General features: G+C 39.4%; 1 protein-coding gene across 1 annotated transcript in view; it reads right to left on the reverse strand.

Moving 5' to 3' along the window:
- LOC110962536 (pyruvate carboxylase, mitochondrial) overlaps positions 1–25,001 on the reverse strand; it is a 627,844-nt gene that overhangs the window by 149,690 nt on the left and 453,153 nt on the right. The window contains 1 exon segment of the mRNA XM_051943654.1: positions 16,199–16,381. Within this exon segment, the coding sequence (XP_051799614.1) occupies positions 16,199–16,381 (183 nt within the window).

Consider the following 25,001-nt stretch of genomic DNA (forward strand, 5'->3'; position numbering starts at 1 on the left):
ATGATTCAGTGTAGAGAAGGTGATTTGAGATACCTCTTGAAGGAATGGGTTTTCAGCTTATAATGGAGGACGGGGAATGACTCTGCCTTTCTTCCCAGTGGCAAAGTTGGTCCACTTTTTGCCTTTTTGTGCTGATTCATTGTGGCCCACGGGCTTCCACTGTGTGAAACCCCTGAAATTCCTAATTGTAAATAATCCCATGCCAAACTTGGGGCTGGAGTGTCACATTTACTTTACCATAACATAGCTTCCCGGAGCCTCAGAGGAATATCCTAACTTTTCAGCAAATAAGTTCTTTGATCAAGGGGGATGCTGTGTGAAATGCAGACTGCTGCTCATTTGCTCCACTCAAAACAGCCCGTTTGCACAGCAGGCAATATGAAACCACAGCAGACGTATGGCATATTGAATAGATTACTGTGAATTTTCACTTTTTTTTTTGGAAGATGAGTTCTAATATTTTTGATGTCCTCATTACCTTTGCTGTCGCACCAACATCAACCTAAACTCTCCACTTGAACTCATAAAAATGCTCTTATTAAACTGTCAGCTTGGTAAGAACATCTAATGGGAGCATTTACAAGAAATGTAACGATATTTGCAGAGAACATCGACACTTATGTATAAATTTCCTTTTGAAATGACAGCTTTTACATTTTAGCACCAATTTTCTCTGAAAAAATAGAATCTGTCAACAGTTCATTTGTTCTGTCCAACACTTTCAGCTCGTAATCTCAATGAATAATGCAGCTTTAAGGGGTCACTACCAGGGCTTTAGACATTTTATTCTTGCTTTATCTTTCCCTCTCTCCCTCCATATCGATCTAGCAGAAGTGTAGACTTTGTGATGAAATGCCACTCTGAAAGGCTTTGTCCAAGACAGCTGTAAACATGTCACCTCGGCCAGCCTCCTGGCTCTGTACAGCCTCAACAAGGCCTTTTGTAAATGTCTCAACTGGAGAGCTGTTAGGGGTGAGGCTAGTTTTATAGGCAACAAGAACATTACACGCCACTTTGGCTCGACACTTGCAGTCGAGTGTACCTCAACTTCACCTTCCATTTTATAATTCTAACATGTAATTATCAGCAATGCGTCACTGCTGTAACTGTACCCAAGTGTGTGAGTACATGCTTAGTCATGATTCCATATTCTAACTTAGAAAAAAAGGTTCAATTGTAATGTAGACCTTAGCTTAGCACAACATAAAAGACCAAACAGAAGAGAGAAGGATGAGGTAAAGGGAGATTTTACACAATGTATGGATAAATTGTGCAGAACAGTTAGCAAAGCATTCATCATTTAGCCTTATGAGCCAAACAGACACTTTCAGACCAACACAGAGTGCAGCCTTGTAATGGAATTTTATATTAGAGAGCACATAGTGAGAGCAGGTACACCTCAGGCTCAGTCTGGGGGAGAAAAAAAAAAAAAATCAGAGCTCCTGCCAGATGTTGCAATGGAAACAAGCAAACCCAGCTGTCAAATAACCAGCACAACTCATAAAGAGGTATGATGGCATTTTTAGCGTAAAAAAAACAAAAAAGGCCTTAACTCCGGCATTTCTGGTATTTTAAAAAAAAAAGAAAAAAAGAAAAGAAAAGCTTTTGAGGAAAATTGGCAGCTCTGATGGAGCGGATTTGCCCCTGAGGTTTCCACGCAATTTTAAGACATTTGAAAAAACAGATGCATTCACAGGTGTAGTCGTCACATTTTAGTACGAATAACAATAAACCAGTGCTGCATTTAATACTGCCCTCAAGATGAACTATTTGGAAAGCACTTTCTTCAGGAGTGTGGCGGGAATAATCAGGCGGCCAGCTGATGGAGAGAAATCGAGTTCTCTGTTCCATTACATCCGTTCAATTAGAAGAGAACGAGGAAAAAAACGGAGGCCCCTGGGAAAAGAACTGCAAGACAGATGCTTGGCCACCCCAGCTTTCACTGTATGACAATGATTTTTCTGCAATGGAGAAATCTCAGCGGATGCTCACACTGTGAGCTTCATCATTAACAAGCCACTGGAACTGTCCAAGGGATCCGTCTTGTCAACACCTGATTTCAATGAAAAGCAAATGTGGAGCCTTTAAGAGCTCGCCTGCTTCCTAAAAACTCGTAATGAAAAAGCCCAAGGGAATAAACATCCACAATTCAGTGCTTAGGAGAATGATTGCATCACTTATTAGGATTGATAAGCTCGATTTGTTTGCTTTCAATTAACGCAATCTACCAGAGTGACCTTTCACACTGGAATGAGGATCCCAATGTGTGAAAGAAAATTAATGTTACTGTTTATTCCAGCATTGCGCAGACCTGTATAATTTTGTTTGTGTTTCCCCTACTATATGGAAATGTGTGTGTCTTGTAGGCAGACTGTATTAATGTTTTTGGCTGTGTAATGGATGATTAAGCCCTAAAACCTTCTGTGTGTGTGTGTATGTGAGAGAGAGTATTAGAACACATCAGTTAATCAGTGTGTGTACCGACCCTTAATTAAAAATTCCCATTTTCCCCTGGACCTCACTCCTGTGTGCATGTGTGGGTCTGATTTCTTATTCACGTCACTGCCTCTGAAGCTCAGTATTCAGGACAGAGCATGAGAACTTGCACAACAGCATTTCTCAAATATTCTCACTTTTAAACAAACAAATGTTGGCTGCTCAGGGCGTCTATGGAGGATTTACCCACCAGAAAGTGACAGCGTGGGTCTAGAATTGAATAACACACCATTAACGTATTCTGCCCTTTCTGTCAGACAAGAGTCACTCGAGGTCAATGTGGGCGACAAGAATTTATGAATGCATTAACCCTCAGAACCCCAAAGCTCGCCTGCAGGTATAAAAGGCACTTTGTTGTTTTTTTAAATTGCCAAAATTACACCACTTATCAGAGCAGGAAAAAAGAAAACAGAATCTCAGCTTGTAATTGTGATATTTCACCAAAATCACTGTATTCTACATCTTTTCACTGAAAATTAACTATTCAATCAAATCAAATTCTGTAAAAAAAAAAAAAAAAAGAAAAAAGAAAATTCTGTACCCCCCTGGTTGCACAGGGGAGGACTCATCTTTAATCAACAGTGATGTGAAAACAATTCAGGGATTTTTCAGCTGAACTGCAGGCTGTGTCTACAGCAGAAAGAAGAGAAGCACAGATAAAATAAAATAAAAATGTAAGTAGTAAAACATCTATAATATGTAGAGACACCATTCTTTTCTTCCAGTTTTGTACATATCGATTCCAGGTAAATGGTAAATGGTTGTATTTATATAGCGCTTTTATCCAAAGCGCTTTACATGATACATCACATTCACACACTGATGGCGGAAGCTGCCATGCAAGGCGCTAACCACAACCCACCAGGAGCAATTAGGGGTTAGGTGTCTTGGTCAGGGACATCTCGACATGAGCACGACGGGCTGGGGATCGAACCGGCAACCTTCCAGTTACAAGACGGCCACTCTACCCACTGAGCCATGCCGCCCCACGTTTGCAACATTTTTGTAAAACCAATACTGAGGGAAATGTAACCTTTTTATAATATACTTTATGGAATTACAGTTGTGTCCTACAGCACAAAATACACTTGAGTTTTCTCAAATTCTAGCCATGGATGAGCCGTTTCCATCGAGGTGCAGGACTTTATATTGATGTCAAAAACGAGCCAACAGTAGCTAAAAATGTAATGAGGGTCAACATATGTTTTCTATGTTGGTGTCATAAAGTTAACTGAGGTTAACGCAACCAATGACAATGTATAAATGCATTAACGTTCAATCAACTTTTGCTTCAACGTAGCAAGTCAGAGAAGTTCTGACAAAAACAGAATGCTTTGGCCACATTTGACTGTTTGTCTCTACACGTGCTGCAAATTGGATGCCATCTACTCTCAATCCAAGACTTTAATTGTTCCATTTGGTATTCATTTTTACTTGTTGTGTACACTTTCAAATTCACCCCTCCTCAACCAGGACTACTGTCAACCATTCAAGGTATGATATTGAAAACCATTCAACACAACATGCCAGAGTAATAGTTCTCTCTCCACCTACATCATCTCCAGCTAAACACAAAAGTCGGGGAGTATTTATTGTTGTTCCATTCAAATAAACTTAACACACACACGGCAGCATCACATATTGCAGTGAATTGGGAGGAAGTGAACTGAAGTTGACCCACGCCTTGGACATGATGACAGATCGCCTGTCTCCTGAGAAAGCACATTACTCATCCGACTAATCAAATTTCACACCTTCAACAAGGTCATCCTCTTTTCCTCACCTCCTTCCTTCCCTTTTGTGTTTCCAACTTGCTCTGATCACAAATTAATATTCACACAGACGTCCAGGAACCGCAGGGGAGCGAGAGCATGTATGTAAAGTATTAGCGAACGTGGCTGAACTCACGCTGCGATGTTGGAGCAGAGCAGCGAGCGGCAGAGCGAAAGACGCAAATGGCAAGAAGTGAGGAACAGATGATACCGAAGAAAGTGTCAAAGGAAGTAGGGGAACCAATCAGCCAGAGAGAAAGATGCTGTAAAAAAAACAACATCTCTTCCTCCCTTTAGTTCTCCCTTCACTCACTCTTTCCCACCCTCCACTTCGCCACAGCCGATTTCCAGCCGTTTAATCCTGATTATGGCTTCAAAGTCCCAGTTGACAGCATCCAGCTCAAACTAGCTGTGATGTAGATGGGCACACGGCTGCAATGTGATGACTCTGGCTATACACGCATCTGTTTCATGTCTGCTGTTTGATCACCTGCTTGCGCTGACAGCGTGCAATTTGTCAAAATGCAGTTATGATGTAGAATTGTCATTGTGTCACATCCAAGAACAAGACAGCTGCAATTACAGAATCTAGTTGTAAAAACTAATTGCCAGGGTATGTTTTACGAACACAGGCCTGCAAAAGTACAGCTATTTTAAATAATCACCACTGCAGATGCACAACGGCATGAAGACAGCATCTGTCTAAAAGGCTGAAACTCAAACTGGTTTTCTCAATTTGTACAGATAATATGCAGCCTAGCCGCGCTAGACAACCCACGGCAACGAATTTAATTCTCTGCCAGGGTGGGTCTAGTTACCCTCCATAAGGCTCGAGGCTGGATTCTCCTAAAACTGGCCGGACCAATCACCATGAAGTTTAGAGTCAGAAGGCAGGCGTAACTAAGTGATGACAGAGGCGCGACGATTCTGACAGAAACAACCGGCGCACAATAAACAGTTATCTTTCGACTCGGCTTTGGCCACAGCCCTTAAAGATTTTAAGCTAAAATTCAACTTGAAAGATAAACAAAGGACGGCACTGAAGTGTTTCATTGAGAAGACAGACGTATTTGGACTTATGCCGACGGGATATGGCAAATCCTTAATATACCAGTTGGCTCCGCTGGTTGGGAAGCTAATGGGACTTAGCCACAATCCGGCGCTCTTGGAACTACGTCAGACTATTCGTTGCGCTGATTGGTTGTATACCTACCCAGTTGCTGCAGAGTGATTTGAAAGACAACCTTTTAGCCCGCCTCCCTCCCTGTCGAGCATCCCTAGACCCTCGTGTCTAGAGAGCTGGGTCTAGCGCGGCTAGGCTAGATAATATGTACATTTGAGAAGAACTTTACTTCACATCTGCTCCTAATAGTTCGCCACCAGGACAAGAGTTGGCATTATGATAACAAAATATATTAATAAATATATACACCTACAAGAAAGACCTGATGTTCTCTGAAGTTAGTTAGAAAATATATATGCATATACTGGTATCAAAAATGAACATATCAGATGCAGGCAAAAGTCAAATATCTTGCATCATGCATCACTATTATTTTTTAAGCATGTGCTACTTTTTTATTACAAAGTTTCACAGTAAAATTAAGCTGCATGCTTAACAGAAATACAAAGCATTCATTCTGACTTTATTTAGTATATATAAATATTTATATGATAATATAATGACACTGAAGGTTTAACTTGCAATATTAAATTTGTGTTTTTACCAGCGTAACCTGATAAAACTGCATTCAGGTTGCACAGACACAAGCAGAGACTGCATGTTTAACAGAAAACCTTGGGTTTTTGTAACTTTAAAATCTTGATGTGTTTTTACGAACAAAGCCTTGTAGAAATTGAGTTATACCGTAGATACACAAGTCCTGACGTTAGCCTTAAAATACAGAATGGTGTTTCTTTCTGAATTAATAAAAATGTAATGATTTTTAGATGTAAAATGGGGCTGAGTGACAACTACGCTAAATTGTTAACATAAATAATCAACACAATGTGGAATTTTTTAACAGTTTTGCACTGATAGGCATCCACCATGGCAACCACATTTAATGGAAATGCTGTCCTTCAAATATCAGTCAGTAGCTGCAAGCATCAGCCCAGACTCTGAGAAAGCATTGTAGTATCCATAGTCAATACATATAGTCTATCACAAAAAGATTACGTCCAAATACATAGTATGGTAAACGCAGTATACCAAGAATACAAGATGTCACACTGCAAGCTTTTACAACATGCAAGCCTCCGCATCTTCCTGGCCTTTAAGACCCACAATCATCGGCACAGTTACATCATGGTGTCTCGCACGAGTATAAACAAGCTTGAGCCGCCAAAAGCACACAGACAGATGACAGCTCAATTCACACTACAGACTGCGAGGGATGTAAGAAGAAGACGGTCAAAGTTTAAGGCGCATTATTATGACAAAGCAGCATGTCCCAATTGTGTGATGACTGGATTAACCAGTGCATACATTGTAAAGACAGATGTAGTACATATTGGAGGGAAAAGAAAGTATTTGAGTTGAAATGCCGCCTCAATCTCAGACTCTATTTCCTTACATGTTTAAAAAGCGTTTTTTTCTTTAAGAAACTAAGAAATCCATGTAGTTGAGCACCCTGCCAGTTAAAAGTTCTATCACATTATCTCCTGTCTGTCTCGCCAGTTAAGAAAAACTGAGAACTTTTGGCACAAGCTAGAATAAACACAGACATATTTCTCTAAATATGTGGCATATACAGCATGTAATATGCGATATTAAGGCAATGGAATGGTTTATATGTTAAGAGTAGACACACTAAAAACAAAATCTACCATTTTCCTCATGTTTACACTGTTGGAAAAGATGAAGCGGTTAATGTGATGCAAAACAGAAGCAGATCATTTGTCGTTAAGATGAAAGAGTTTAGTAAAAATGGAATTAAAAGATGCATTTTTCCCTTTAGTGCTTCCATTCCGTGCTAATCTAAGGGTTATCAAGCAGTAAATAAATTTGGTAATGTGAGATGAAAACCTGTCGCCTGTGTGTGTTCGACAATTTAATGTATTTGAGGTCTTAATTTTAGACATTTACATCAGACTTTGTTGGTCTCCTCAGAGCTGTGGAGAGTTAGTGTCACTCTCTCTGCTCCAACTAGTAAAATTTTAAACAAATCTATCAATTTTCATTTCCCATCAGTGTCATATCTTTTTCAGTGTCCTCTTATTACTCTCTCATTCACAATCAAACTGCTTTGTTTGTTCCACCCTCGTGTCACCACTGCATCACCTTCTGTTCCTCGACTTTTATCTCACTGCACTCTGTCGCTAATTGGATTTAAATATTCTTGATCTTTTATTCAATTTCCTGAAATGAGGCTTTTCCAGGGTTTGTTCTTTGCTAAACTCACAAAAATGTGTGTGGGTAGATTCACACAAACATGCATGCCGAGGCTTTACACACACACACACACACACACAATTACAAAACAGTTCATGTGATTAAGCACCGTGCAAGTGGCTGTTTAGAGGTGTGAAATGAAGAAGAGATGGACAGATAACCCGCCCCCTGGAGACACATATTAGTGTGTTATTTCATTTGAGACAGAATGTGCACGACCGTGTGGAAAAAAAAAAATGTATCTCCAAGTGTGTGTGTGGCTGTTGTCAGAGTGTGTCTAAACCACTTATTACTGCTACTGATAAGTCAGAGATGAGATGGATTTGCCGTCTGTCCTCTCCCGCGTTGTAAATGTCGGCTGAATGATCCTGGATCGCTGGTTCCGTCTTATTTCTCTCTCGGAAGAGGATGCAAAAGTCATGGGAGGCTAACTCCAGATCAGAGGGAAGAAGAGTTCATCCTGTAACTAGGTTAACACCGATGTTGACGTGACTAGAATACGGTAAAAGGCAAGAAAACCATCAAAAAAATGCTCCAGAATTGAATTTTCAGGTGGTGTTGTGTTATCCACTTTGAAAATGATTGAGTGTCCAGTGACGCAAGGATTCTTAATGTTCTGAATGTTTCTTTATAAAACCTTGAAAAGTCATTTGCAAAGCTTAAGCCTTTTGCTATTTCAAGGAATAGATTTAACACTCTGCATAATAGACCTCATTCACACATTCTAGTTTCTCTTATTGGAATAAAATAAGAGAAAAACAAGACAAGCTCTGATTCAAACAGCAGATCATCGATTTTCTCAGAAAAGGATGTTGATTTATGTTTGGGTTTAATTTGGATGTAAATGAAGCCGTTTTCAGAGCTTGGATTACCTTCATTTCACTGAATGTGTCGATATAGAAAACATCAATAAAGAAGGCGAATGTTTGGGTTTCTAAAAACAGAATGAAGGTATAAAAGAATAAGATGAAAAAACAAAAAAAGCGAATCGTGGGAAAACACATGTAGCCAAGTCAGTGAACCGTTAATGGGAGGCTCAGAGATTTGAAAACAAGAGATACACTTGAGAGAACCAGACATTGCCCATGAAGGCTGACTGAGGTCAAACAGTTGAAGAGGTGGGGAGCCTGACAGAAGAAAAGTTAAAAACAAGACGTGGAGAGGAGGAGTTGTTTACAGGTGAAGACAGAACTGGAAAGAGTGAGTATGATCAGAGTTAGGCGTGTCAGCAGAGGCACTGGGAGATGCAGTGCTCCATGACAGAGGTGTGCAAACAATCACATTTAGAAGCAGATACACAGAAAAAAGTATGCAGCAGCCAAATACTCAGTTTGACTGCTGGTGTCTTGATATCCAAAACCCCGCTGTGTCAATACAACACTGCAGTTAACGGCCACGAAATGAGGAAAAACTGGATTTCGCCTTGAAAAGATATGACATGAGGTTGACAGTTTTGTTCCATTTGTATTGTTATTTGCCCACAATAACAGCTTCCCTGATAACTCTGCACAGTCAAAAATTCACAATAGACCAGATCTCTCTCTGCAAGGAAATACAACACTCATTCTGTTTGTGTAACGTGTTGTTGTACTAAGAATTCCTGCTGTTCGTACAAATTTAATGCCATCTTCAAATAAAGAAATCGTGAATTGGGGGGAAAAAAAAGAAGCAACAAAATGAGCCTCAAGAACACTGTGAAATGTATTTCAAAGAACCTATTCCTATCATTTAATAAAATGCTTGGCTGCAAAGTAAAAATTCTAATTTAATGATTCCGATCAACCTCTTAAGCTATGAACGGAATTAAAGTGAATTTCATAGATTGGGTTGACATATTAATGTTGGTACCTACATCAGTTCAATATTTTGGGTAATTCTAATTCATAATTCTACATTAAGGATTCAAATTTAATGATCTAGATCATATTAATTGTGTTTAATTTGAACTCAAATGTCTGCATGGTAATAAAACTTCATTTTTCTTCTAATTGAGCTAAGGATTTCAAGTTTCCTCCCCTAATTAACATTAGAGCAACCTATTTTGTTATATACTGTGTTAGGGTAATTATTTTTGAATACTACAGAAACACTACTTGAAACAACTTGAGTTTCATTAGTAATCAACTTAAACGTGTGTTTTGCTGCCAATCATGAGGTAAGTGGAAATTAAAAGCACCTTTGATTGCTGAGGAAAAGCTCATTCCAGTATGTCATTTGAACACGATTTGGTTAGAAGTTGGCAAATTGTCGTGTGGGTTTTTGAGGGTTTTTTCTTAAGCCTAAGCATTGTTTTTAATGTGAAGGAGGAAGAAAGAGCTGGAACTAAAAGCAGATAAAGATGCTATCATCCAGTAAAAGCTCCTGTGACCTGGTAGAAAAGATGACTAAACATCTATGATCATGCATGACAGTGCTGTATTTGAAAGTGCAAGGCAGAAAAATAAAGATTTCATTCAAATACCCAGAAAAGTAACAGACGTATAAGCATGAGGCCATCTTAAGATGTGAAGCAGCCTGTGATCTGGCAGCCTATAATGAAGCGAAACATTACAAGATTCTTCAAAGCACCTCTCTGGATGGAAACCCTGCTGCCCTCCAACGCACACTCAGGTGGATGCAACAACCTGAGGTCACCTCAGACTCTCTCACCCCTGCAGATGAGGTGGAAAGATGAACAGTAATGAAAGCACACTGCCTAGAGCAAAGCCTCTGGTGTCACAAAAAACTCTTTGAAAGAAACAAACCGAACAGTCTCACTCACAGATACACAATTATAAACCTACGCACACACACATGTCCAATCATCACAATCTCCTGAGGTCTCCATCTAACTGGACAGAATACTGAGCCTGCAGCGTCATGAGGGAAAGCTTCGGATATAACCTACAGCCTTTTCTCTTTCTGACAGTTTCCTACCTGGGCTCTTTGCAGCTATTTCCACCTGCTGGGTAACTTTCATTTATTTGTGTTTACACTGTAAAAAGAAATTACAACTGCTGTTCTTGTTTTTTTGGGGGTTTTTTTGTCTACCAAAATAGACTGAATTCATATCTACTGTAATTGTAAAAAATATTTTAAAAAAAACTGTGTGAATAACTTAAATTTCTCAGAACTGTCAAATCATGCTTCATATTCTGAACTATTAAATACAGAAGCCAGTGTTTTAAATCATTTAAATCAGTGATAATTATAGTAGCAGCTGGACTAACTGCATCATGTAGACCAACTATGAAGATAATTCTGAGATCAAATTGTAATGCAGACATTAAGTTAGAGTTTTTCTACTGTGGAAGACAGCAACTTGTTTGGTGTGTTTAATCCTTCCGACAGCAAATCTAAGCTATCGCTCAACTTTCCGCTACACTGTTCAACTGGGATTTTAAGGTATTAATCAGAAAGGCAAAAATATTGTTTTTAACATAACAGATCTATGCAATTCAGGAGACTTTAATGTTAAGTTGCCAGTGAAAACTCTTTACACTGGTATGATTTAAAACTAATAGATTCTTGCAATTTGAACCTAGATTACTAGTTTTTAAAGAGTATTTTCATATTTCTGTAGAGACTTTTCACGCAAATGTCAATAAATGAACCTAAGAAGCTCCTAAACATACACAGATCAGCTGTAAAATTATGCCTAGAAACAGTAATGTGAGAAGGTATTGTACATTATCTGTGGTGCTTCGGCTGTCAAAATATTAGAGTTTTGTTTTTTGCATCTTTATGTCTTTCTGACACGGAGCTCAGGAATCATCGGGGATGTGATTAGAAACCATCTGCAGAAACTGGCTACTTTCAAGGAACATGTTTATTCCTGAGCTCATTAGTCATTCACTCATTAGCTGTGGTTTTCCTTAGAGCACACAGCTTAATCCATTTCTTACACCTTTGCTCTTGCATTCGTAAAGGCTAAAAAAAATGTGTACATAGCACCTATCACTCTTTAAATGTCACTTTTAGCTCAGTCCTGATTGTTGAAAAATCTTGTTCTATACTTAGTCACAGCTGCCATTAAGGAGGAGACTTAAGGGAGACCGAGATACCTGCAGAGCGAAAAAACATAGTGTTACAGAGGACAAAATGATTGTTTCCTAATTCATTTTCCACTTCCTTAACCCAAGGATTCTGCCTTTTCTGTGGAAAAAAATCTGTTCAAGAATCCCATTTTGTTGTTTGTACAAATATTCATGCAAACGAAGCAACATTTGTCAATCTTTTCTACACAGTGGCCACAGGTGTACCGGCCTCTGTGGGCCACCCTGCCTTCCTTGTCGTTTTATGTTACACACTCTCCATCTTGATTGCCCTTTTGCCGTTTTCCCCCACGTTCCTCTATCCATCTAGCTTTACCCTCCTGCCTCATGTGCTGTCACTTTCCCGTCCATCACTCTCCCCATCTCTGTCTATTTGGCTGCGTGACATTTTACTGCCAAACACACGGCTCATTCTTTATGCACACAAACTAAAGCCCACAATCCCAAATGTGTGCGCACACACAGGGATGCTTTTAGACGTGCACACGTACTGTATACAGAAGCAGAGGACAAATGGAGCTGAAATGCCAAACATGATTCAACACGACAAAGGAGGACAGCAGCATTAACAGAGGAAACTTTGGGTGGTGCATTTTAGCTTTGACTTTCATTTAAAGGTTACAGTATTCTTAAGATGCTGAGAAATTACAATACTTATAAAAAAACCTCAAAGAATAATCCCAAAAGCAGGTACTGTAAGTAGGTAAGTACTGTAACCACATCCCTTTGGTTGGGGGCAAAGAAAGTAAAACTTGTGAAGGAATAAGGATTTCAGCTTCCTATCTCTGTGAGCAGATAAAGCATTACTAGGGCTTGGATTTTTTTTTGCCAACACTCTGCTTTCTTACTGGTGACATTCCAAAGCAGCTCCAGCAACCCTCTAGAGAACCAGTACTCAAACACAACGATGACGAAAAATTACACCAGAATTTTTGTCTTGTCCTCAACTTTTTAGTCGTCACTTTTGGCACACAAATATGTATTACCATGAGAAATGAAACGCACTGGATGTGAAGGCTCAATTTAGCCAAATGTAAATACTAATTTATATACATGACACATGCTGTATCAAATTAATTAGTTTGTAGGGCAGACAGCACAGGACAGACTGATTACTCACTGGATGATGCAGAGTCCACATCAAGCTAACATCATATTTGAAACTATTAGTGGTGCCCTGTGGAGTTTTCTTGTAAACAAACAACAGCTATAATGACAATTAGTGTAACCAAAATGCATTATGTGCATCCATGAGGTTTAAAATTATGATGAACACGGATTCCTCCTCACTAAACATGCACACAACCCAATTTCCCAACATCTGCATCATGCACTAGGGCGGTACAAAATATAGCTTCGGCAATGACACAAGCAATGTGTGCCTTACTGACTTTGCTGGAAGTGAAATGTAAAATAAGGCAAATAACCTCCAATATATCGTGCTCTAACTTTTTACCGCCCGGCAAACATCGTTTTCCGGAAGGTATTTTTTTGAGCTGCATGGTTTTGGTTGGTTGGTTGCTTGCTTATTTGGCTGTAACAATTTGGTTTCCGCACGATAACTCCATAAAATATTGATGTAGCCTCACCATATTTGGTACACAGGTGTACCATAATAAGACACAGGTCAAGTTCGCATTTGGTGACCGTGACCTCATTTTCAAGGTCACAGGGGTCATCTTTGTCGCCGGGCGGTCCAAGTTTGATAAAACTTCTTGGTTTTTTTTGTTGAGAGAGAAACGCTGAAAGGTAAGATACGCTTGTAGAACACAGAGGGTCACTTGTATGGTACTGCTGCAGTTACAGGAGGGATGATGTTGGCCAAAAATATGTACTTTGTCTGCATTTTGCCTCTACATGAGGAAAAATAATATTTTTGATCATCTAAAATCAGCACCACAGAGCGCTGTATGACAAGTACAAAGTCAGTCTGAATGCCGCCCGATTCAGGAAACTATTTTGCACGCCCTTGCCAGTGTTGCACCATCTGCAGAGGCTTCCAAATGGCTTTTTTAAGTCATTTTTTTCTTCTCGATGCAGATGGGCTCTTTTACAAGAAGATAAAAAAAAATATCTTCAGCAAAACTTTTTTACAGCAACATGACAAAAAAAATTCAAACATGAGACAACAAGTTCATTAAATCTATGTTACAAAAATACAACAATTCAGTTTCTCGGGAACCAAAGCCCTGCTGGTTTCCCCTGTAGATATGTATTCAAAGACTGATTTAAATTGGTGCTGCCAGGTGGGAGCAGTTAACTAGCTGGAGGGAGAGATGATGTGGGCTTCTGGTGTGCTTTAGCATGTCTAATGTGGTTTATCAGCTGGCAATGGATGATTTCACGCACCATTGTTAAACTAAAACAGATGAGGAAGGAGGGCAGATAAAAAGTCTGTTTCCAGAAATAGGATCCATTTTCCATGGTTATTTGGAAACCAAGGTGGAACAGGGCTCAAAGACCCCCTTAAACAGTACAGTGGAGTCCACTATAACCAAAATGCAAAAAAAAAAAAAAAAAAAAAAAAAAAAAAAAGGCAGACAAATTATCAGCTTTGCCTAACTGCTGATACAAACACTGCCTACATGAAAGCGGGAAAAAGACGACTTGAATGACATTCGCTTTGTGAGACAATAACAAGAACACATGAAGGTTTTTTAAACTCTGGGACATAAAGTCCGAACAGCCAACCTAAACAGCTGTCAAGCCTTTAAAACTGAATGGTGTCAGAATAGAAAAGCAGCCAGTGTTGCTCAAGTTTAAAGAAAGCGTCAAAATCAGCTGGCGTGATGTCATCAATCTGAACACAAAAAAATATTAATTTAAAAGCTTGTTATCTGTTGGTTTCAGCATCAGTGTTCTGTCTCTGCCAGTGTCCATGAGGTACAAAGCTTCTGGATTAGTTTGCTGGTGCAGAATAGGAAGAGATCCTCTTCAAATCTAAACAGTACTCAGGAAGGTTACTCACAGTTGCTGGTGTGCAGCACAAACTATTCTTGCTGGGTCATTTGCTATCTCCAGTTAGGGAAAAAATAATTTGTCCACTGAGGAACATTTGTTTTTGTTGCACATAATTATTTGAGTTACAGCTACCGTAGCAGGGACAACAGGTTGACTTCTTAGTGATCGTTTACATAAAGCCCCTTTTTCTGCTCATTTTCTGACATTCAGCTAAGTGACTTAGAACGGAAACCTTTTTAAAAAACCATTAATGGCATTTTAGCTTTGGGTCTGACTTTAACGAAAATCAGTCTACAATGTGTCTTGTCACTTAGCTGCTACAAACCATTACATTTATTTAGACGCTCTCCCTACAAGACTAGCTCACCTTGACAACAGTGTTTGCGTCACCTTGAAAGGATTCATTTCTTGTGGCAACAAAAAAATTGCACCTACGACCTTGGTTTGCGGTTTCCAGTTGCTGCTTGATTAAAACCTCGACAAACTTCTCAGCTTAATGTGCTGCCAGCTCCCTGTATGCCTTACATCACACTCACCCAGATAGCAAATTGTTCATTTTTAATTGCAGGGTAAGAATTAAAAATGTGCAGCTTCAAATGTGAAAACTGGAATACAAAGAAAAATCTAAATAAAAATGCTGATTTGGTGCTTCTATTTCAACAAATTACTGACTATAAATTTCCAGCCATCTGTTAGAGTGTTTTTAAAGCTTTAGATTTTGATATACTGACAAAAGCACAAAGAATATGTATTTTTAACCATTTCCCCAAGTGTATTTTAACTAAATGCAAACAAGCGGTTGTAACACTTGGCACAAATAAGCCTTTTTAAGAAAAAAAACACTCTAAATGAGCCAGTTCAAATAAATAAGAGACGTGATGCATTTTAATCAGGAGTAGATTCATGTGACAGCTACATGAACAGCCCTTGCAGCTACACACTTTTAATTACCTTCATATTCTCAGGTTGTAGACACTGACTTTTGCTGTCTTCCAACAGCCGTTTGCACCTGCTGATAATGTTGACGCATCCTCCCTAAAAATAAAAACCACTGTCTTCGTGCACTGATTTATCTCAAGGCAGTCTCAGACACTGACAGAGAATGTTTCCACTCTGAAAACCAAGAAACACAGAGTGGCATGAAGCACGTAATCAACTAGGCAGGCCACAGAGAGACGGAAGGCTAAGTGTCCAAGTGCTGGAGTACCACTTCACAGAAACTTGTCGTAATCTGCAGCTGATTCGGTACGTTCAGACTTTCAGTTTTAGCTGCATAACACCACTAATCTCGACTGGCTTGACTAGTCCAAGACAAGCTCTTATCAAGCAGAGGAAACCATTGAATCTACATCTTCGCCGTCACAGATTCCCTCCTTGTGTCACAAGGTTCAGGGATTACGACAATTGCTTGCTGTTTAGCTTGACAATAAAGCTTTCTGACACCCGCTGAATTCCCCATCAGCTCTGTGAGTCAACAGCAACTTGGAATGCAGAGAAAAGTAGGAAAAACGTGCACACAGCATCGAGCGCAGTCGTCCTACCTTGACCCCTCGCACTCTGAACTCGGCCAGGGCTCGGCTCATCTTGGAGGCCGCTGTAGGCAGGTCCTTTCCGCTGGCGATGACTTTCACCAGCAGTGAGTCATAGTGGGGTGAAATGACGGCTCCCTGGAAGGCAGAGGCGCTGTCCAGACGGATACCCATGCCCTCACCGCTCCTGAAGACCTGGCAGGAACAGCACAGACGCAGCAACATTACAGAGGTGTTTTCAATTTGTTAGTCATTACACTCACACATTCATATTTAAACGTGGCCCCACACAGCCCTGATCTCATCACCAGCAAGTCAGTGTGAAATTACACGAAGAGACAGAACACATTAAATTCACGGAAATCAAAATGTGTTCCCAAAGATCCTTGGAAAACTTCAAGTAAGTTGAAACACTGCGAGTAAGTGTACTTAAAAGAATTAATGCTGTTTTAAAGGCAAATGGGGGTCACTCCAAAAATTGGTTTGATTCAAGTCATTTCTGTAATGAACACGTTTTAAGTCTTACTTAACATTCTGAAAGAGAAAGTCGGCAAATTGGGGTGAATGACTGTTCATTAACATCAAGCGAACAGAATTTTGAAACAAAGTGGTGGAAAATAAATCCAAAATATGCAGTCAGGTTCACAAGAATTTGGACCGGGACGCTTTTTTTTTTTTTTTTTTTGCTTTTTCTCCTCTACACCAAAACAACTTATTTGAAATGATGCAATAAACATGCGACTGAAGTGGAGACTTTCAGCTCTAATTCATGGGGTTCAACAAATACCACTGAGGAAGTACAGCAGATTTTTACACACTCACTCCATTTTCACTCGATTGACTAATAATGTGTCTATGGTCATATGTAACCTATCTCCTGTGTTTCCATTAACACCTCATTGGACTGCATATGAAGTGTTCCCATAATCAGCTACCAAGAGCAAATTCATCACTTGGAATCAACACCAGACCTTTTATACCATAATTTGGGAGATTTAACTGGTGACAAAATACGGATATAAAAGGACTGGAGTTGATTCCAAAGCAGGAATTTGCTGCTCATGGGACCACTCAATATGCAGTCCAGGGAGAAAACAGCAGGCCTGTCAGAGAGACTGGAGAAAGTTTAGAGAAGGCCAAGTCAATTACTTGGTAGATTCTTAAAAAGAAGAAGTGAACAAGGGAGCTCACCACTGTAAAAACACTACAGCGATTAATTGTTGAATTCTGTGGTGGTAAAGAGAAAGCGCTCTCCAACAACTAGCCAAGTGAAGAAGACTCATTGGCAAGTGAAAAATCAAGAGATGCCTCTAAGAATGCAAATGCAGAAAGTTGACCTCAACATGAAAACCACTGGTGACACTCAAGCACAGAAAAACTGGAACAGATTTTGGTGGAAAGCATCTAAAACAGCATTCCTCATTCTGGAGCTAGATCATTTGGACACATGAGACCAAGATGAATTTGCACCAGAATGATGGGAAGAGAACGAAAGAAAGGCTTCATCTGATATAATCTGACAAACATGGCAGAGGCAGTGTAATGGCGTAGACGTGTGTGGTCGCTAATGGAACTGGGTCATTGTTGATTATTGACGTGACTGCTAATAGAAGCAGCACGATGACTTCTGAAACGTACAGAGACATATGTTCAGCTCAGATTCAGATGAATTCTGCAAAACTGATAGGCTGGTGCTTCACAGTACAGATGGTTTAATGACCAACAACATGCCGCAAACGAAACCCAAGAAATGGAATGCTCTAATAGAATAGAACAGAATAGAACAGCTTTGTTGTCATCATACATGGGGGACAGTGCATTGAAACAAGCTAAATTAACGACAATAAATAATAAAATTGAAAGTCCATATAAAACAAAACTATAATAAGAAATCCAACATGTGCAAAAGAGGCAAGATATATACAGTACAGTGAGGAGGCAATGAGACAAAATAAAAGCCAGTAAAATAGAATAAATACGGGCAGGAGATTGCATGTGAGCAGCATTATTCAAAGTGACACTGGGTTATTGTTTCAGAAGTTCAGAAGCCTGATGGAACATGGATAAAAACCGCTTCTCTCTTCTCTTGCCAAGTGGTTTGGACTGACTTTTATATGATCGAATGAGTCACCTGACCTCAACCCAACTGTTACTGCTGGTCTCTTACTGAATAATACACAGCTAAAGGCAGAAATATCCTCAAACAAGGAGTATTTCTGAATAAACTGAAAGAAGCAGAGAAAGATGCAGCAGTGTGCCAGGTTCAAATCCAGCCTTTTCTACCATTTTCTACTTTAAATTGCAGAATTGTAAAGAGAATTAATAACGTGAAAGACACATAGTAAAACATTCTCTTTGATTTGTTGGTTACAAGTCTGGCAGAGCTTTAAGATCTGGACGTCAGCAAGTGATGCCCAGAGTCCAAACTAAACATGAGGAAAAGAGCTGTTAGCCATTATGCTATCGCTGCATGTGTTTCATTTTTTATGTCACAAGTTCAGATATCAGACTTTTTTTTAACTTGTCTCTACTTTTTGATTCTATATCAGTTGCATATTTTTATTTTTATTGTCTTTCACCGGTACAACACTTGGAAAAACATGACAAAGTGCTGTGTAAATAAACTGGCACTCTTTATTGGTTGTACAATTCAGTGCTATAGTAAAAGAAGTGCCACCTTTTACTTTTTCTACCGTCAACACACTTGTTGGGCTTCTTAGTGGACTTTATTTGTGCAGGATCACATCTGTGAGGCGTCTAGAATATGAGCATGCATGAACCTGCACTTGGGAACAAATGGCAGACGGATATACGAGAAGAGCAAAATAAGGAGACGAGAGGGGAGAAAACAAGCATGAGATGAGTGAGAAATGGAAAGGCTGGACTGTTCCAAACCACTTGGCGAGAGAGCAGAGAGGGAGGAGAGGAGATGTGAAGAGCAGAGTGAGGAGTGTCCAACACTATAACATATGGAGCCCCTCGAGGGCTGGAAGGGAAAGATGAGTAGAAATTATAATTATAACAATGTTGTGCCACACTGATGATATGCTGGTAATATTTTCAGACAATTTGCATGTGCAGAGCTGCCAACACTCATGACCAGCAATATTTTTTCATTATCAGTTTGCGCTATCAAAATTGCCATGTTATCTAAAATTATCCTGCTCGTCTTCTTAATACAATTTCTGCTTATCTACAATTGGCAAAAATGCACAAAAATAATAAGTATACTAACTTCTATAAAATATGTCAGCAAAAATACTAAAAAATGACGGTGCAGAGAAAATACATAGCATGTTTCAGTGAATCCCTGCTGTGTTCCAATGAGCCAATGTTATTAAGATGAACACGAACACACAGAAACACACTTACACTAAATGCAGAGCAACAGCAGGAAGCAAAATATGTAAAACTGCAATTTGGACATCAATATATGTTGCAACCATGCTGAATGCTAAATTACTGCCACGTTGATGTTTTTTTCCATTTGAATTTAATATTTCAAAAAAAGGCTTGTTCATAGAGATATGACTCGCTGAGCAGAAGTTCAGATCTTTTTCCAACTAAAATACGGACCGAATGAAATGAATAAAGACTGCCTTCATAAAAACTGTAAATGTGTAAGAAGCTGAAGCAGAGTGTTGCTGCTCGTGCACGCTGCCTCCAGACCTGAGCAATGTACCGTTTCAAGGCTCAAAGCCCCAATTTACAGGTTGTGATTTTCATAAAGCCCGGCTCTCTCCTTTGATTTTTAAAGGCTCTGGGCATAACATCAGCACCTCGAGTGTTACTGAAGTACACCTCAAAATTATACACCCTCACTTTCTTGTGTGCATATGAATAAGTCTGCAAGTCAAAATAAATTGTTATCAATTCAAAGGGTTTTGCATTTGAGGAACATAATACCAACAGAGCTCCTTGTGCATGCTAAAAAGGTTTCTGTTGTGCCATTACACTTCATTATTCATCATTCAGCTGAGCATGAGCAGCTGTGCTTGCACAAAAGATCGTCTAAGGAAAGGCTAATTTTCTTGTGATAGTGACTGATTGTAGGTTGGGACAGCGGTGTTTAAAAGACTTGTAGCATCCTTGAATGTGAACCCAATCTCTGCAGGAGGGCCTTAACAAAAGCTTCATAAATAAATGATACTTTGTTGCCACAATTCCCTTTGTAAAAATAATGGCTCTTCTTAAACAGATGAATTGAAAGTGACAGAAAGTGGGTAACAAATGAAAACACTGTTCAAATGCGCATGAAGCAGGAACACTGATGTGTGTAAAGACCAGAAAAAGATAACTTAAAACCTTGTGTTAAATGAAGGTTCCTAAGTCAACCTTATTCTTCTTTTTCAGGCTGCTACCCATGAAGCAAAGAACATCTAAGAGTGCTTTTGATGGGCCATATTTTGCCAGCTTTGGCTTATCGGTATTTCCAATAGGGCTCTAGGGCACTTTGCATCCACAGGAGTCTGGAGGCAGTTGCCAACAATCCTCTGTGCAAATACCTCTGGGAAAATCTACACTGTTTACTTTTCCTCTCTACTCATTAAATCTTTCCTCACGGTGAGCAGGCTATATTTTAAAATTGTTCTCCGTCACCCCTTAACGCTGCAGGCCAAGCATATAAACAAAACCAATGCAGTTGTTAGTGCCGACTGCTGTGTTAAAGTGACTGACTGGCTGTCTGACAGCTGCCCAGGGTTTCTCTGCACGCTCTTAATATCAAATTGCTACATCCCCAGGGGGGAGTAAAACACTAAACATCGCTTCAGCTGAAATTGATGCTACTTTTTGACTTATTCAGTCTATAGTCTTCACACAAGTTGACTGAGCATCAAGGCAATTTTCAGCAACACCCCGCTGCATAATCAGAGAGGCATTTGGCTAACACTTTTATCCAGCAGTTGAAATGATAAAAGGAGAAGACGAAGGATCAGTGATTAGCTCAAAGGCAGTTCTGTTCCCTGACATCCTGGCTTTGTTGTTGGCTTCCAGTCACTGTAAACTTTTTGAAACCATTCAGGCCACCCAGGAGCCTCTTACAACGTTCCACATTTGGGAGCCGCCCATGCCAAGTAGACATGTCAGCTGACGTTGTGCCAACATGTACGGGCCAATATTTATTAGAAATGTCCTGATTGGCAGTCTTGAGTCCAAAGCACGTCAGGGTGATTGTGTTTGAGATGCTGACAGTATCTTTTGTAAAAACGAGCAGTAAACCATTTCGACGGTCAAAAACGGCAAACTGGAGGTATTTTATGAATGTATCACAATGAATCCCTCAGTGTAAGTCAATGACCCAGAATCTGATTCTGCACAGCTGATTGTTGCACGAGCTTGTAATTCAACAATTGTTTGGCTGCACTACTTAAGCCAGATGTTTAGTGACACAGGCAATTACTGTGTTTTCTGGTTGACATTTGTGCCAGATGTGAGAGGAAGGTCTGTTGTGGAATCTGATAGTTCAAGCTGAAGAGTCTTTAAAAAAAACATACACAAGAATAATTACGTAACTATTGAGAATTTTGAAGGTAAAAAAAAAAAGCTTGAAAATTTTTTAGCATAAAATATATTTACAAAGATATTTGAGAAATTTTAGCTTAATATATCAAATATTTTCCCAGATCTATTTTTAAGATGATATCTCAGATATTTTTCACAGATGTTCACTGTTCCTTATCATGCCTACTCTACTTGGATTAGACTATCCAGCAATATTTTGGTTTTAGCGGTACAATTTGTCATACCTGCTCAATCAGTAAAGAAAGTCCAACAAAAATTGTATTTTTTAAATTTTCTGACCAATTATATCATATGAAAGCATTTTGTTTTGTGTTATTGTGACATGAAACTACACATGCTTCACAGAACGTCACTGGTTGACTTCTGTGCTATCAGGTATTTTGTGAGTATGTGCTCAACGATGTTTTCTACAGTTCAACTCAAATGAAAAGGCTTTTATCTTCAATAGTTCATGAAATCTTTCTCAGACACAGGCTCAAATTTCAAAATGCAGAAAAAAAATGTAATGAAAGTGGATTGATGCGCAATTTAAAAAATACTTCACAATTCTACAATTTCATTTAGCAGACATTTCTCTACAAAGCAACGTATTTAATATGTCAATCCAAAATTTCACAAACATCAGTTTAAATACCAATAGTTTCTGATAAAAGAGTTTGACACAAACCAGAAATGGTTGAGCAGCAGGCCCCTGATGCTTTGAGATGGAACAAACCCAAGTCGGTTGTCTAAAAATGGGAAAAATGGGGCCGATGCCTCAATGCAAGGGACAAATTTTATCTGGTGTCCAATGCAACCACTAGAATAGTGTTAGTTATTTTTTAATAGTACTACATCAACTGAACCCAGCTCCATTAAATCTGTAATTGTGTTTTATCAAAAGATGGATTTGTAGCAGACGAAGGGCAATGTTAGCTTGTGTTGCAATATGTAGCTAAATGTCAGCTACAGAAAAACAAGAAAGGGTATGTAATACCTTATTATACTTGACTTTTTTCATTTCTCTACATGTAAAACACGGCGTCTTTGTGATGCAAAACGAGCTTCAGAAGAATCATGTGCATAATAAAGTGCAACCTAATGTAATCTAAGTATCTGCCATAAAGGGCTCGACAGGAACATCTTGATATACACCCACCACACTGTGGAAGGCTGAAGAAAATCTGCACGGTCTCAGCAAACACGAGCCACTCAAAGAAACAAGCAATGCAGTGAATGCATTTGCATTTACTTACAAGCTTCAATATACATTGGACAGCAATGAGACAGGCAGCCATAAATACATGTGCACACACACACACAGAGCAGTTTGATCCCTGAAATATGGGCCAATATTGTTTTCAATTCCATTTCCTCACTGTAAACAACCCTGTCCTGCTCGTGTCAGGAGACTAATCAAACATGTAGCAAGACAGATGTTTGCAGTTACACTTTACTGAACAAACATGGGATACGTGGTTGGAACCCACAGAACCGTCACGATGGAGGATCAGTTAGTGGAACCACTCAGACAGAAGCTGTTTTACAGGGAAATGCAAATAAAAAAATAGAATAAGGGAAATTTATTCCAGAGAGCTCTCAGAAACTGTGGGCAAAATCTGAAATGTCCAGGACACCATTTATGTTTATTATTGAACCACCTGATATACATTACATGAAAAAAAATCCAACATTTAGCATGGATAAAGAAAATATTCTTGCTCATTTTGTGCTTACTGAAGCAAGAAAGAAGCACTGTGGCATTGGATTCTACCTGCTATGTGCTAATAGTGGACTTTAATGCAGTGCCTTTGTAAATATATGTAAATCACGCATTAATGCTGGCTTCAGGGCATAAAGATAGGAGAACAATAGTGCTTTAGCAACATCCTGCACTCAATGACATCTTTACCTCCTTCACTCGATGAGGACTCAACCTCGAGTAGTGCCACGAAAGATCTTGTAGCCAAAAAAAAAACAGAGGAAGAAAAGAAAAAGAGATACTGTACAGGCAGAATTGAATGAAAAGTCAAGTACCATGTTAATAATTGAAGTCAAGGTGTCAGCTTCTCTCAGCCCAGGGCGCTGTCTAACAAGAAAACCCTACTTTATTCTCTCACTCTTCCACCATGTCACCGCCTCTGTCTGTCTCACCTCTCTTTCTTCTGTGCACTCTGAAGATTCAGAGATACAAATAATTTAAGAGTTGGAATAGTTTAGTTGTCGTACACACATGCACTGATTTGGTCCCCAGTAGTCCTGCACGCTGCTTTGCTCTTCATGAAGAAAAATCCATCATCATCCATCTTTACTCTATTTAGCAGTAACAGCAACAATGCTCCAGTCATGACTATTAGAAGCAGTTTTTTTCCTAGTTGTTTTATTTTTCTGTCAACATCTTACACTGTATGACAGTGCTGGTTTACCTTGAGTGCACTTATAAACTCTTACTGCCTTGGACTCTTTGAATGAATAAATAAACCTAACGGGACAACAACAATGGCTTGTGGATGAAGTTCAAAGGTTCGAGTAGTAAAAATTATTCAGTGAATGGTGGCCAAAGAAAAATCAAAAGACACGAGCAAACAGCATGAAAAGTGGAGTGGAGCTGATTCACATGACTAAGCTGATATATTGTCATACAGGTGGAACAAGTCAAGAGAACAACAAGTTATTTGTTGTCAGGAGGTACATTTGAGCATTTATTTCAAAAAAAGAATATTATTTTATGTCTACACATGCTACACACAGGACCGACCACGCCTCCCGCCATCCGGTCTCTGGAGGATGGTGTCCCAGGTATGCGAGAGGATGAACCAGGACGAGGGGGCCTACATCCTCTCGTATACCTGGGACACCATCCTCCAGAGACCACCGGACAGCGGGAGGCGTGTCCGGTTTGACAGATTCTGACAGATCTGTCAAACCGACCACGTGATAAAAGACACGTCACCAAATGTCAGATGACGCTCTGAGGGAGACAGCAGAGGCTGTCGAAACATGTCAGCAAGGTAATACAACTTTTCTGAATTGTCAGTTTAAATAAGCAACACTATCGTACAGTATATAACGACAAAATGAACCTAATCCAACTACTAAAGAGACTCTTGTTTAGGGCAGGGCTACTTTGTCCCTACAGTATTCCTGTGTCTGAGTTCACATTTATGTGGACTGCAATACTTTTGTCCAATTTCACAAGACCTAGATGAACTACAGGGTTCAAAATGGTAGTACACAGAATCACTATGTCTATCTTTCATACACAGTATATAGCTAAAATGCCTTGAGCAAAAAGTAATTTTAAAAATGTATA

This window comes from Acanthochromis polyacanthus, chromosome 23 (genome assembly GCF_021347895.1).
Source record: "Acanthochromis polyacanthus isolate Apoly-LR-REF ecotype Palm Island chromosome 23, KAUST_Apoly_ChrSc, whole genome shotgun sequence".
NCBI lineage: Eukaryota > Metazoa > Chordata > Actinopteri > Pomacentridae > Acanthochromis > Acanthochromis polyacanthus.